Source organism: Carassius carassius, chromosome 20 (genome assembly GCF_963082965.1).
Source record: "Carassius carassius chromosome 20, fCarCar2.1, whole genome shotgun sequence".
Classification (NCBI taxonomy): Eukaryota; Metazoa; Chordata; class Actinopteri; order Cypriniformes; family Cyprinidae; genus Carassius; species Carassius carassius.
Window position 1 is genome coordinate 31,681,117 of NC_081774.1, and position 15,804 is coordinate 31,696,920.

At 35.7% G+C, this 15,804-nt stretch overlaps 1 protein-coding gene across 2 annotated transcripts; it reads left to right on the forward strand.

Moving 5' to 3' along the window:
* The first annotated feature begins 278 nt into the window (after positions 1-278).
* LOC132096882 (NACHT, LRR and PYD domains-containing protein 12-like) lies at positions 279-15,804 on the forward strand. Of its 2 annotated transcripts, XM_059502554.1 has the most exons (8): positions 279-534; positions 5,100-5,217; positions 8,992-10,890; positions 11,446-11,619; positions 12,516-12,689; positions 13,985-14,158; positions 14,708-14,754; positions 14,832-15,804. In XM_059502554.1, the coding sequence occupies exons 2-8, from the start codon at positions 5,102-5,104 to the stop codon at positions 15,380-15,382; spliced, it is 3,135 nt and encodes a 1,044-aa protein (XP_059358537.1). In that variant the 5' UTR covers positions 279-534; positions 5,100-5,101; the 3' UTR covers positions 15,383-15,804. The 2 variants fall into 2 exon arrangements, with proteins under 2 accessions (XP_059358537.1, XP_059358538.1); XM_059502555.1 differs by lacking the exon at positions 5,100-5,217 and having other exon boundaries at positions 8,818-10,890.

Consider the following 15,804-nt stretch of genomic DNA (forward strand, 5'->3'; position numbering starts at 1 on the left):
AAAATAAATAAATAATAAATAAATAAATAAATCCAGACCTGCCATTATTTCCCGCTCTCTATACAGTATCACTTCCTTCTTAATGCAGGTATAAATAATATTCAAACCAATGTGCCATGTAGCCTTTGAACACCACCTTCAGGTTGTTATGAGCATGCATCAGTAAGCAACATACGTGTGTTTGCGCGTTGTTTCAAGGACACGCCCACAATTTAGGAAATATAATTAATATTAATGAGGCACCACCCAGTGGAACCAAATGTTTTAGGAAATGAAAAGAGCTTAACACCAGCCTAACCCGCTCCGTGATCACGTCAGATATAGGGTGTGGTATCTATATCACCCTGAAAGTTTATTCTCATTTTGATCTCAAAATTGATCTCAACAGTTTTCAACAGTTTTTCACTTAAAAGTGATTGTACCTGGTTTAGCTGTTAAATCATTCTGTAAAAGACCTACCGCGAAACCGAAAGTGAAAGTAGATCTTTCAGTCTCTGGAGAGTTTTGCTTGGTGAGCAGCCTACTTTTATGAAGGTACGATGCATGTTCTCCTTTATGCATTGTTTAAAATGCTAAAACTGTAACTATGTAAAATTGTCTCTTAAGACGATGTAGAAATCACTCGCTTGACCAGTAGCGTAATAATATTGATTAGCATGGAATGTTAGCTGCCATATTCAGCTATGTTTATAGTGGCACATTCGGTTTTTTCAGTGGCATATTCCAGTGGATTGTGGCTTTTGCCACTGAAAAATGCGGAATGTGACATCTCCAATAGTGATTGGCACAGGCCGCTGTCAGCCGGACATAATGTAGTAAGCACGCACTTATAGCACGACGATATTTAATTGATTGTACTGTATATATTGCTTTTTAAACGTATGCTTTGGGTGTTCTATATTGGAGCTAATTTATACAACAACCATCAGGGTTCTCCAAACTGCAAGGTTTAAATCTGTCTCTGTATCATGTCCCGATGTGTTAACCCACATGGAAAGAACCTATATAAACATATGTTTTAATATAGGTTTTGATATAGATTTTTAATATAGGCCTATGTGACATTTATAAAATTGGCTGTTCTCCTATATGTACGTACATATATGCACATATGTAGGCCTACATATAATATAGGAAAACGGCCAATTTTATGTCACATAAATTTGGCCGTTTTCCTATATTATATGTACATATATGTACATATATTTACTTATAAGTGCTGCTTTTACATCGCGGTCAGTTTTTGTTGTGTTTATTTAGTTATTTGAGAGGAAGGCGCGCAGTATATTCATCCAAACCCAGCTCAGCAGCTTAAGCTTCTCGGGTTATTTACATATGCATCGACAGTTCAGTTGAGCTTTGACATTTTGATTTTTTTGGACCCACAATCTAACAAAAACAAAAACAAAAACAAAAAACAATCTTTGCTTTATTTATTTTTACTTTATTTTTTTTTAAACCCTAAATTTACAATGTAGGCCTTCATACAATACATCGCTAAAGACTATATCGTGGCATAGTTGTGACATCAAAATCTGTAAAACTATATAATAGGTTTTTCCATGGGTTTTATTATGGAGGTTTTTTAAATTGTGAGTAAAATAAGGTCTTTGGTAGATGTAACTTACCGTAATGAAACTTTTTATGCTATATGTTAGTTGTCATGTTATTTTACTGATATACAGATGTAGATGTGCCATCAAACAGCAGCATGTGCCAGTGGCTTTAATGTGTCATACACTGTTAAATGTTTAAATTACCATTGGTTATTATTTTATTATTGTGATGTTTTCAGGGGGGGAAGCACATATTTATTTGCTGGGGGTGAGCTGACATAACAATTTCATTTTGTATGATGATGCTCTGTATTCTCCAGTCACATTACCTTTAATATTCATGGTTGAATATTCTTGAGTGAAATTTTTACATTTATATTACTTATAACCATAATTATATCACACTATTAAATAATTTAACATACAACCCGAATTCCGGAAAAGTTGGGACGTTTTTTAAATTGTAATAAAATGAAAACTAAAAGACTTTCAAATCACATGAGCCAATATTTTATTCACAATAGAACATAGATAACATAGCAAATGTTTAAACTGAGAAAGTTTACAATTTTATGCACAAAATGAGCTCATTTCAATTTTGATTTCTGCTACAGGTCTCAAAATAGTTGGGACGGGGCATGTTTACCATGGTGTAGCATCTCCTTTTCTTTTCAAAACAGTTTGAAGACGTCTGGGCATTGAGGCTATGAGTTGCTGGAGTTTTGCTGTTGGAATTTGGTCCCATTCTTGCCTTATATAGATTTCCAGCTGCTGAAGAGTTCGTGGTCGTCTTTGACGTATTTTTCGTTTAATGATGCGCCAAATGTTCTCTATAGGTGAAAGATCTGGACTGCAGGCAGGCCAGGTTAGCACCCGGACTCTTCTACGACGAAGCCATGCTGTTGTTATAGCTGCAGTATGTGGTTTTGCATTGTCCTGCTGAAATAAACAAGGCCTTCCCTGAAATAGACGTTGTTTGGAGGGAAGCATATGTTGCTCTAAAACCTTTATATACCTTTCAGCATTCACAGAGCCTTCCAAAACATGCAAGCTGCCCATACCGTATGCACTTATGCACCCCCATACCATCAGAGATGCTGGCTTTTGAACTGAACGCTGATAACATGCTGGAAGGTCTCCCTCCTCTTTAGCCCGGAGGACACGGTGTCCGTGATTTCCAACAAGAATGTCAAATTTGGACTCGTCTGACCATAAAACACTATTCCACTTTGAAATAGTCCATTTTAAATGAGCCTTGGCCCACAGGACACGACGGCGCTTCTGGACCATGTTCACATATGGCTTCCTTTTTGCATGATAGAGCTTTAGTTGGCATCTGCTGATGGCACGGCGGATTGTGTTTACCGACAGTGGTTTCTGAAAGTATTCCTGGGCCCATTTAGTAATGTCATTGACACAATCATGCCGATGAGTGATGCAGTGTCGTCTGAGAGCCCGAAGACCACGGGCATCCAATAAAGGTCTCCGGCCTTGTCCCTTACGCACAGAGATTTCTCCAGTTTCTCTGAATCTTTTGATGATGTTATGCACTGTAGATGATGAGATTTGCAAAGCCTTTGCAATTTGACATTGAGGAACATTGTTTTTAAAGTTTTCCACAATTTTTTTACGCAGTCTTTCACAGATTGGAGAGCCTCTGCCCATCTTTACTTCTGAGAGACTCTGCTTCTCTAAGACAAAGCTTTTATAGCTAATCATGTTACAGACCTGATATCAATTAACTTAATTCATCACTAGATGTTCTCCCAGCTGAATCTTTTCAAAACTGCTTGCTTTTTTAGCCATTTGTTGCCCCTGTGCCAACTATTTTGAGACCTGTAGCAGGCATTAAATTTTAAATGAGCTAATTAAGTGGATAAAAGTGTAAAATTTCTCAGTTTAAACATTTGCTACGTTATCTATGTTCTATTGTGAATAAAATATTGGCTCATGTGATTTGAAATTCCTTTAGTTTTCATTTTATTAAAATTTAAAAAACGTCCCAACTTTTCCGGAATTCGGGTTGTATTTATATATGAAGTCTCTGAGATCTCTGAAATCTCAAATGTGTTAAATAGAAGTTAAAAAGGAACTATTCAACTCATAAAACTACAACTATTTATATTTTGTATCAGAAATGTGTTTTGTGAGCAACATTTATCAGCCATTGGTGATGTTGGATGAAAGTGCCCAAGGAGCTGAAGCACTGCATGCTGGTTAGAAATTATGTCCTTCTTGAGACGGCCCTAATGCCACGTTACTGTGACATTTTGTTATCAAAGTGCCATGAGAGCGAATCTTGAGAAGTTGGTTGGCTTTAGGCTTGTGTGAGCAAAATCTGTGCAGAACCAATCACTGATGATCACCGCAAGAATAATGGCAGTTATAAAATGGGATTGTTTTCACATTCAATAACAAGTACTTAGGGTGTTTTGTCCATCATATTTATTATCATATGATATAAAAGCAATATAACTTAAAATAACATCCAGTTTGTTATTGCAACAAAGCACATGATCGTGAATCATGAAAAATCCCATTGACTAATCCACTCTGAGAAGGGAGAACTGTCCAACTTGACTGCATTTTTTTCACTCCTCTGCAGCCACCTTCTCTCGCCTACTTTGAGGCAAGGCACTTCTCAAATGAGCTTAAATTCTGCACTACTCTTTTTTCCTTTTTTTCTTTTTTAATTGCCAAGGTATATATATATGTAAAAAAGACAGACAGAATGCAGAAAATGAAAACTTTACCTTTAGAAATAAAATAAAGTGGTAGTACAGGTTTATTGTCTTGAGCTTTGAAATTAATATGAAGATGAAATAGCTTGAATGTATGGTTGGATTTATTTCCTAAAATAAATAAATAAATACAATGAATTAGGGATTTTGACAAGTAAACGTAACGAATGTGACATTTTGCAAGAATCAATAAGCGATTTATAACAAGGTTTTTTTCTCATTATTTCAGAAAACAAACAACACATCCTTTAGGAAAATAGAAAAAAACTAAATGCAAGTTACATTTAATACATTTAGAACATTCAATGTCCTTGCGATTTAAATACTTTGGAAACATTCAATTTTTTTTTATAAACAAATTGCTGAAAAACTATGTTTCATTTGGCGACTATACGATCGTGAAAAAAGATGAATTGTAAATGCTCTCCAAAAAAACTTTTGAGACGGACTAAATCTGATCGCTCAAACCACTTCAGGGGGTGGTCTGAGACGCTTTCCAGATGAAACTGGACAAGTGTAAATATATCTGGTTGTTGAAACCTCATTTGTAAATTTCACTTCTCCCAAAACGATAAAATAATAAATGTGTGAAGGCATATAGGCTATATGACAAGTCATAGCCTGATATGACAGCACTAATGCAACACACATCACAGTAAATGAGTAGCTGAGTATCTATTTATTTATTTAAAGGTAATTAGATTAATTAATAATAATTGATTAATTTAAATCATTTTAATCCACACTGTGGCCCCCAGTCCTCTGCTTGAAAACCGCTGATCTAAAACTATTCTTTGTGAAGAGATGGAGCACAGAGACACTGCAGCATATCCAGCAGCCAGCTTTGTGTCTGTGGAAACTAAAAAATCCATGGATTATCCTCCTCGATTCAGTGAAGGAGTGGTGACCTTTGAGTCCAGGTAAGACAAAACATTAATACTAAATATGAAACACTAAATATTAATGTATGTCCAAATACCCGTAACATCAACTAACGCAGCAAGCCTATTAACAAGACACCCATATTACTTGCTATATAATTCCATGAAAAAGACTCATTATTTAATACAAGTATTTAACAATACAAGCATATTAATACAAGTATTAATAAAGCATGTTTTTAAATTCTTTGGAATTATGAAAACAATCACATATCTCACACCGCGATTGCACTGTTGTAGTGTTTGGTAATATTCTCGCATAATTATACACATAATCACATGAAATCAAGTATAAAAATAAAGCACTTTATTAGTAGGGTAAGGTATCGATTGTTTTTTTTACGATGCCATTTCGATACTTTTAAAATGGATATATATATATAACACTATGGATAACATTAAAGAACATTAAAAAAATATTTAAAATAAATCCATAGTTTTCAGACACTCCTTGGATGCTCTCATTTCCCAAACTTCCCTTACTCTAAGCCTAATAAATGTATTTCACGATCTGGGTCATTGTTTAATAGAAAACATCACATAATGTTTTACTGTATCTCTTTCCATCACTCTGATATTTAGTTAAAATGAGTGCTGTCTGTCACTGTCTTTAATCAGTTCTGTAAATGACTGTATGGTAATTCTTTATAAATTAGCAACTATGTTGTTTGTGCATTCCAAAATCTCACTAGATGATTAATAAAATGAATGGCAAAATTAATGTTTGGAAATGTAAATTGATATTTTCTAATGACACACTAATGCAAAAGATAAATAACTGGCATAACACCATTCTTTGGGATGAAACACTAACGCTAAGACTTTTGCACAGTAGTGTATGTATAATGTATAATTAAATTAATTTAAATTAAATAAAGTATATTTAATTAAGTATAATTAAAGTATGCGTTCATGTGTGTTAAGGTCTAAATTTTCGCTGGAGGAAACAGCCGTGGTGTGATGATGTGTAGAAACTGCACAGATACAGATATTCTAAAAATCTATTGATAAACACACTTTGTTCCTCTGTTTCCATGGTCTGCGGGTTGAAGAGCGCTGAAAGATGGAGAGGAGACAGGTCTGCTGTTGTTTTCATATGAAATTTAAGAGAACTGACTCTGAGGCGATCGCAAATTTGTGTACAGTTTATGGAGCTAAATGCTATAGCCCCGCTAAAAAGCCTATAGCGACACCCATGCTTCTTGTGTACATTTCAGAGAACCAGGATAAATATTTCAAGCGATTGCTCAGACATTTAAGAGGCACCGAAATCTGCATTCTGATTTGGTTTGGTGCATACCGGTTCTTTTTGGGTTTCGATACCCAACCCTATTCATTAGTAGGTACAGCTGGGGGGAAAGAACTGGGCTCACTCAACTGATTCACTATCGTTACAAGAGATTTTTGGAATATGTCATCGAGACATTAGAGCAAGGCAGACTGCCCTTTGGACACATTTCTAAATGCCATGCGTCTTGTGTGATCTGCACAGATTTAGCTCTTGTTAGTCTGAACAGTTACTGATTATCATCACCTGTGCCTCATTACATTTTTTTGTTCAATTATTATAGATTAATAATTCAAATCAAGCTTATTAATCACTCATTTACGTAAGAAGCTGTTGCAGGACAATTTAGAATTTTGGCAGCATTTTACATTGGCTTGATGGAAATGTATGCCTCTGAATTCCTGTGAAATTAAAAAAAGAAAAATGTACCTAAACTGTATACACAAGAATTGCTGCACTTTCCAGTTGGAATGAACACTAGAGGCAATAAAACTCTGACTCTGAATAAAACTTTTATTCCTTTTCACACAAAGTATGATTTGCAGGTCCACAGTTTTTATTAATAAAGCCTAATTTTTGCATATTTACAAAAACAGCTCAAATCTGCATAAGGAAGTTAAAATACCACGGTTGCATCAGCTAATACGTTTAAATATCAATTTTGCATTTGTTAACACTTTTGGGTAGGTTTAGGGTTGGATTTGGTGTAGGGGATATTTCCAACATGATAGAGCATTAACTTTTAGTGACACTCATCAGATATTTGAATAATGAACCATTACAATATGTACCTGAAGAAGAAGAATAAAAACACAGCAATACGTGCCTATATCAATGTATCAAATATGTGCCAGGGTCACATATTGAACCTGTGTTTTAAAGCCAATCACTGGACGTTTCACTTTGAAACTGCCGCAAAACGTGCATGAACAAGGTATGTAATAATGGTGCAGAAGAGCTGTATTCTATTTTACGATCCGGACACTCTATTTCCCCATGAACAGCAAACGCGCAGTCATGCACAGAAACTAAAAGCCAAGTCAGGATATTCATTAAATAAGATGTTAAATTTCAGTTTGTTTCTTACCCAACCCCACGTATACCCACAGAATACTTGGAATCAAGGGCATCTGATTTTGACAATAGTGGGGACATAACAGCAGATAACAAGCAGACACCACCCCCCACACCCAATAATTGTCCCATTTTTGATTGAAATTTGACCGCAGTTTCATGTCATCAAAGTCTTTATTTGTAGCTTGTGGAATCCAACATATTATGGTATAACAACATATAGTTTTTTGGTAGATATTTCAGCTAACTTTGTGCTCTGAACATTCAACAACATTCATTAAGTTAAAGGGATAGTTCATCCCCCAAAAAAGTCTGTCATTGATTACTCACCCTCATGTCGTTCCAAACCCATAAGACCTCTGTTCCTCTTTGGAACACAAATTAAGATTTTTTTTGATGGAATCTGAGAGCTCTCTGATCCTCCCATAGATTGCAAGTTTCCATACATGATCAAGGTCCAGAAACGTAGCAAGGGCATCTGTAAAATAATCCATGTGACATCAGGGGTTCAACTGTAATTTTATGAAGCTACAAAAATACTTTTTGTGCGCAAAAGAAAAAAAAAACTATAACAAATTTATTCAACACTTCATCTCCTTCAAGTCACCATAGCACCATTTTGGAGAATATCCACTGAACGTAAACAACATATGCTGTTCTGTCAGCTGCGTCACACAGTTATGATGTTTAAATTCAGATCAAAGCATAAACAACATAGGCACCCAATCTGCATGATGCATAAGTACTTTGCATACCTTGCTTACTTTATATCAGACACAGAGATTAAGTAGTTTGGAAGGATGGCTTTTATATGAATAGCTAGAGAGAGATTGTATAAGATTGTCTGTCTTACCAACAAAGAGAGCATGCGTGTGTAAATTTCCTGTGTCTGTGCAGCATCTCTTAAATATTTTTTTTATCCTTTATTTATATTACTGAGTTAAATACTGTGTTGGTCATTGTTCATTCAAGTATTCTTTTAGTTTAATAATCACCCACTGAAGTCCATGTTGTGATTTTTAATTTATTTAATTTTATAGTCCATTTTTTTCACATTTCATAACTGGGATTCTGTGATTCTATCTGTTTTGCACTTTATAGAAATCACAAGGCAACATTGTTGTCCTAATTACCAATGCAAACATAGGCTGATGTTAATTATCTCATGCAAATAATTATTATACTGTTTTAAAACTTTGTTTTTCTATTGTGAGCAGTTGTGAGAGGGATTGTCAGATCTGTGTGGAGTCCAAATGTGTGGTGTGTAGGGAGGTTCTGAAAGATCCAGTCTCTATAACCTGTGGACACAGTATCTGCAGACAATGTATTATCTATTACTGGGAGAAGTTGAGACGAGCAGAAAACTTTGATTGTCCTCATTGCAAAAAGAGATCCAGAACACATTCTGTTTTAAAAACAGTCATGTTTAAACAGTCCAGTTCTGCTGGTTCTGCTGACTCTGACATACAAGCAGCCCTACAGGAGGAGACTGGAGGCCTGCAGAATGCAGTAGATGATAAACTTCAGAGAGTCAGAAACAAGCACAAAGCCAGAATGAAGAGCAAGTACGAGAGCTTATTTGAGGGAATGAAACTTCAAGAGAATGAAACCCTCCTCAACAGGATCTACACACAGCTTTATATCATAGAAGGAGAGAGTGATGGAGTGAATGAAGAACATGAGGTTTTACAGATGGAGAAAACAGCCAGAACACAACTCACACAAGATACTTCCATCTACTGCAATGACATCTTTAAAGCCTCAGCTGAACCAGGATGTGGGGAGAAAGACCAAATCAAGACTGTTATTACTAAAGGCATCGCTGGAATCGGAAAAACCATCTCTGTGCAAAAGTTCATTCTGGACTGGGCAGAGGGAAAAGCCAATCAGGATGTAGATTTCATGTTTTTGCTTCCATTTCGAGAGCTGAACTTGATTCAAAATCATCAATATAGTCTACATAGACTTCTGTTGGACTTTTATCCTGAACTTCAAGATTTGGACTCAAAGACTTATGAGGAATGTAAAGTTGTGTTCATCTTTGATGGTTTGGATGAAAGCAGAATCACACTGATGTTTTCAGAAGATCAGAAAGTTTGTGATGTGACTGTGACTTCATCAGTGGGTGTGTTGATGTCAAAGCTCATGAAAGGAGAGCTGCTTCCTTCTGCTTTCATCTGGATCACCTCCAGACCAGCAGCAGCCAATAAGATCCCCTCCAAATACATCCACCGTCTGACAGAAATTCAGGGATTCAATGAGTCTCAAAAGGAAGAATATTTCAGAAAGAGAATCAGTGACCAGCATCAAGCCAACAGGATCATTTCACACATTAGAAAAGCAAGAAGCCTCCATATCATGTGCCACATCCCCGTCTTCTGCTGGATCTCATCCACTGTGCTTCAGAAGCTCCTGGAAGAAGATCTGGGTGCAGAAATCCCTCAAACTCTGACTGAAATGTACATCCACTTCCTGTTGAATCAGATTAACACGAGGAACCAGAAATATGAAGACAGAGATCCAGAGAAACTACTGCAATCCAACAGAGAAGTGATTGTGAAACTTGCTGAAGTGGCTTTCAAACAGCTGATGAAGAGCAATGTGATGTTCTATGAGGAGGACCTAATTGAGAGTGGCATAGATGTTACTGATGCCTCATTGTATTCTGGTATTTGCACTGAGATCTTCAAGGAGGAATCTATTATTCATCAGAGGAAAGTGTACAGCTTCATTCATCTGAGCGTTCAGGAGTTTCTTGCTGCTTTTCATGTGTTTTTCTGCTACTTAAGCTGTACAATGGAGACCCTTAAGGTTTTTGATTCAATGCATTATCTGCATAAAGGAGCAATAGATAAGGCCATTGGTAGTGAGAATGGACATCTGGATCTGTTCCTGCGGTTCCTGCTGGGCATCTCACTGGAGTCCAATCAGAGACTCTTACAGGATCTACTGACACACACAGAGAACAGCTCAGAGACCATCAGCAGAACCACACAGTACATTAAAGAGAAGATCAAAGATGGGCATGGACTCTCCACTGAAAGATCTATCAATCTGTTCCTCTGCCTTCTGGAAGTTAAAGATCAGAGTCTGTCCAGAGAGATTCAGGAGTTTGTGAAATCAGACAAACACTCAGAGAAGAAGCTCTCTCCTGCTCAATGCTCAACAATTGCCTACATGCTTCAGATGTCAGAGGAGGCACTGGATGAGTTTGATCTGAAGAGATACAACACATCAGATGAGGGTAGAAAAAGACTGATACCCGCTGCAAGCAACTGCACAAAAGCTCTGTGAGTACACCATAGCATTACAATGGGAGATTTTGTAAAGTAAAAAACAATGTATTTTGTTATTTTTTTTAAAGCTAATGATGCTGCAACAGGTTATATTAGACTGCTATCACTTTAAGACTGCAAAGATCTATTAATTTTACTAACACACATCTAATTAAGATACAAAAGAAGGGTGTGTGCTCAGAAAAATTCATGCCAGAGCATATGAATGAAAACATTTGTTTTAACAAACTTTTGTTTTAACAAAAACATTGCCAAATGTTTGACAAGGCTTTATAATGCATGCAAATAATACATTTGATTAAAAAATGAAAAACTGAACTGTCACTTGAATGTCACCAAGATAAAGATAAAAACAATAATAATCAAAAAGAAGCAACTAGACTGAAGCTGATAGATCTAATAATCACATCTAATATTGTTATATTGCACACTCCTACATACAGAATGGGGATGACATCTTGATTTTTGGGTGAATTAAACCTCTAATACTTGTTCGAAATAATTAGGGTTAAAAAAAACTGACATTATATTTGCATACTTCCCCCCTAGATTTGCTGACTGTAGAGTCACTGCTCAGAACTGTGAGAGTTTATCATCAGCTCTTGACTTCTCAAACACTGCACTGAGAGAGCTGGACCTGACTAATAATGACCTACAGGATTCAGGAGTGAAGCTGCTATTTGGTGGATTTAAGAGTCCAAACTGTCAGCTGCAGATACTAAGGTATTTATAAGTACTTAGGGATTTATTAATTATTGTGTAAGAGCTGTTATCTCAACACTGGCATGTATTAAATAATTGTAAATTTATATTTAGATTTGGTATTGATATAGGCCAACATTTTCCAAAAAAAAAAATAAATAAATAAATAAAAAAATAAAAATGAATAAATAGTCTTAACAATTTATATCAGGGTATAATACTTTTTTTTGTATGAAGTGCCATTTTTATTTTTATTCTTTTTTATACAGTACATAATCAGTTATAAATGTTCAGATAAAAATAATCAATTTGTCATACAAATACATGTGCAGAATCTTAAATTTATTTTTCAAGCATTAGACTAGCACAGGTTAATTCTGTGTGCCATAGGTGCGCGGACCCACATTTTGGTAACAATACTTAAAGAGGGAATAAATATGTCAGGAAATCTTAGTAGTTGTGTACTGCATTTGATTAAAACGGGCACTATTTTAGCCACAATACTTGAGCTCCACTAGCTCAGTTTGCTACACAGGTGCTTGATATCTTTGACTTAAACCGCATTACATTAGACTTTGAGTATGCAAAATTTCTTTGGAATGTGTTATCTTAAAAGTGAATTAAATTGGATGACAAAATATCTTATCTTATAGTATCACCGTTTACATGCATACAAGATTTTCAGATACCAGTGGCAGAAAAATCATAATTGATTTGTGTAAAACCAACTCAATTGGTGTATGACTCCTCTCTGATGAATGTTTTGTGTTGTGTTTAAAATGAAGTGAACTTTAACAGATGTGCATTGCTTAATGAGATGGGGGTGGTGAACAAATGAATAAATAAACAACATGTGAAAGTTAACATTTTAGAAGATTATTTAACCTGTTAATGTGACCCCCCATTGTTCTGTTCAGATTGCCCAGCTGTAATCTCACTGGTCAGTCCTGTGAAATTGTCTCATCAGAGCTACAATCATCTAACTGTGCCCTGAGAGAGCTGGACTTGAGTAACAATGACCTGCTGGATTTAGGAGTGAAGCTTCTTTCTGATGGACTGAAGAGTCCAAACTGTCATCTGCAGATACTGAGGTGTGTAACAAGAGTATTCTGCATAGATCAGGGCGCAGACTGCTGGGCTGGGAAAGTACATATTACTGTGTAGTTGTGTTGCATTTAATAGGCATAATGCAAGTGCTTTTTTAGAATTGTAATGTGTTAAATGCTACTAACTATTGAAATTCAAATGAATTAGCTTTTAAAAACTTAAATAAAAGTTAAAGTTAAGTTAAGCTCAAAGGCCAAGGTAAATGTGTACACAGCCTGTTAAAGTAAAAAAGTCAGTAATATATGATTCTGTGGGTTTGTTATGATAATGGGCATAAGGTACACATTTTATTAGTTCCGTTCTTAAAAAAGTCTTAGATAAAAAACTGAGGGGGTACAGTTTAAATGAGCATTTCACTTCTAGTTTACAGTCAATTACCTATACTAGTTAACCCTCTGGAGTCAATGCGTAACTCTTTTCCACAATAATAATAATAATAATAATAATAATAATAATAATGATACTAATAACAATAATTGTTTGTAGAAAATGTGTGACTGGAACAATGATGCTAAATATTCAGCTTTGAAAGTCAGCTTTGATTGTTCCTAATAAACTGTTTAACTGCACTCGCAAGTGAATATTAAATTATTTTGTGGGATAATTAAATATATTCTAAAGAAAATACAAACATAAAAATATATACATTTATTTTGTCCTCACATTCTTTCTTGCAACTCATCCCTCTCAATCACAATCCTGACTGAATGGCTCATTATGCAGCTCATTATGTGGGCCTTTGTCTTCTCAGGTGCAAATCACAATGATATTCATGATAGTTGATGCCTACTCGCATATTAATTTTACATACAAAAAGTGTCTTAGAAAATTTTAATCAACATATTGTTTTCTGGGAGTGAGTAAACAAAATGATTTTCACATAATTTAGAAAATAAAATTCTAGGCTACAAGCTCCAGTTCTCAAAAGTCCTGGTAACCAATGTTCTGTATGTGTTTTATGGCCTTATTCAAGTGATTTACAATTTTTTGTTTTGAACTAACCACACATAAACATTTTTTTCTCAAACACAATCATGTACATACATGCAGCTCACATATTATTATAAACTAGTTTGTGCTGATTACAGTGAGATTAGACTTTAGCCATTTATATGTTTATAAGCAACTGAAAAAAGCACAAATGTCAGGGCATGACAAAACTTCTCCAGGCCCCAAAAATACCCTTAGACCTCAGAGGGTTAAACCCCACTATACCTAGATTCAGCCCAGTTGTTTGTAGATTATCTGAGTTTTGATGTGTGTCTGTGTGTGTGTATAGGTTGTCTGGCTGTATGGTGACAGAGGAAGGCTGTGGTTTTGTGTCTTCAGCTCTGAGTTCAAACCCCTCACACTTGAGAGAGCTGGATCTGAGCTACAATCACCCAGGACAATCAGGAGTCCAGCGACTCAGTGACAAACTGAACGATCCAAACTCCTCACTGAAGACACTCAAGTATGTGAGGCAGTAACAGATGTCACGCTGTGTGTCACGTGTTTGATGTAGAGATTGAAGATGCTTGTGTCTTGAAACAGAAATGTATAGAATACAGTGTACGAAGTGAATACTTCTTTTTTAAGACTTCAGGTCTCAGGAGAAACAGGTATCGGGTCTTGTGCAATTAGGCATCTAGTGAAGTGGCTCAGATGAAACATATTAAATGCAATAAGCCACAAAAAAAATAATAATAATAAGTACTCACATGTAGACTGACACAGAGTGCACACAGAAAGCTGACTGTAACACACTTGAATGCCAAATACACAAAATGTTATGTCAAAATTTCTGTCTTGCTCATTATTCAGGTAAAGCAGAGCTCTTACATTTTAAGTGAAAGTATTTACTCTTAAAAACATTTATTTTGCAGTTAAAGCATTATGAACAAAATTGCTAGAAAATGTGGGTTAATTAGAACAATCTATGGCTGCATTTGAAATGAAAATAAAATGAAAATCATGCTTTTTTTGAGATCATGCTTTTGTATTTGTCTGTGTGTGTTCATAGTGTGGACCATGGAGCAGAGTTCAGGATTACAGCAGGACTATGGAAGTGTAGGTCTAAACACTCACATACACAGTTTGTGATTGTTGTTTTCTATGTACTTCTCATCTCTTTTTTTTGTGTTCAGATGCCTGGGATCTCACACTTGACCCAAACACAGCACACACTCAAGTCGTCCTATCTGAGGACAAGAAAATGGCAAAGCATGTGAAAGACCATCAATCATATCCTGATCATCCAGAGAGATTTGAATGTCTTCAGGTTCTTTGTGGAGAGAGTCTGACTGGACGCTGTTACTGGGAGGCAGAATGGATTGGGACGGGGACAGAAATATCAGTGTCATATAAAGGAATCAGCAGGAAAGGAGGAAGTGACTGTATGTTTGGATTCAATCAAAAGTCTTGGAACCTGAGTGGCTTTTATAAACGTTTTATTGCCTGTCACAATAATAACAGCACTGATATACCTGCCCCTTCATTTTCATCTAATAGAGTAGGAGTGTATCTGGACTGGTCTGCTGGTACTCTGTCCTTCTACAGCGTCTCTGACACACACACACTCACACACATACACACATTCAACACCACGTTTACTGAATCCGTCTATGCTGGGTTCGGGGTTTATTATGACTCATCGGTGTCTCTGTGTCACAAGGTACAACAAGGATGTGAAACATAAAAATATGTAAGAAAAAAAGTATTGACAACATATTTATAACATTCCTACAAAGCTATTAGAAGAAGACACTTTCTTACTCCAAGACCCCTTGGGGATCTCTTAGTGTTTCAATGAAAATGTAATGTTTAATTATTACACAGAAATTATGTTATTTTGTTATTTTCCCCAGTTTTGTACATCATCTCTGAAAATGTATGTGCTGTACATGCTGTTTTCTAAAGGAATTAACAGACAGATACTGAAAAACTCTGACAGAGTAAATCATCTTTGTCACTTTACAAGAAAAGTATGTCAGAAATGAATGTGGGATTCCGTTATTTTGCCTTCAAAATTCAAGATATGGTTGTAAAAAATGCCACCTTTATGAGTTCTATGTGTATATATTTATGAAACATAGTTAAGCAATATCAATTGGACAACAA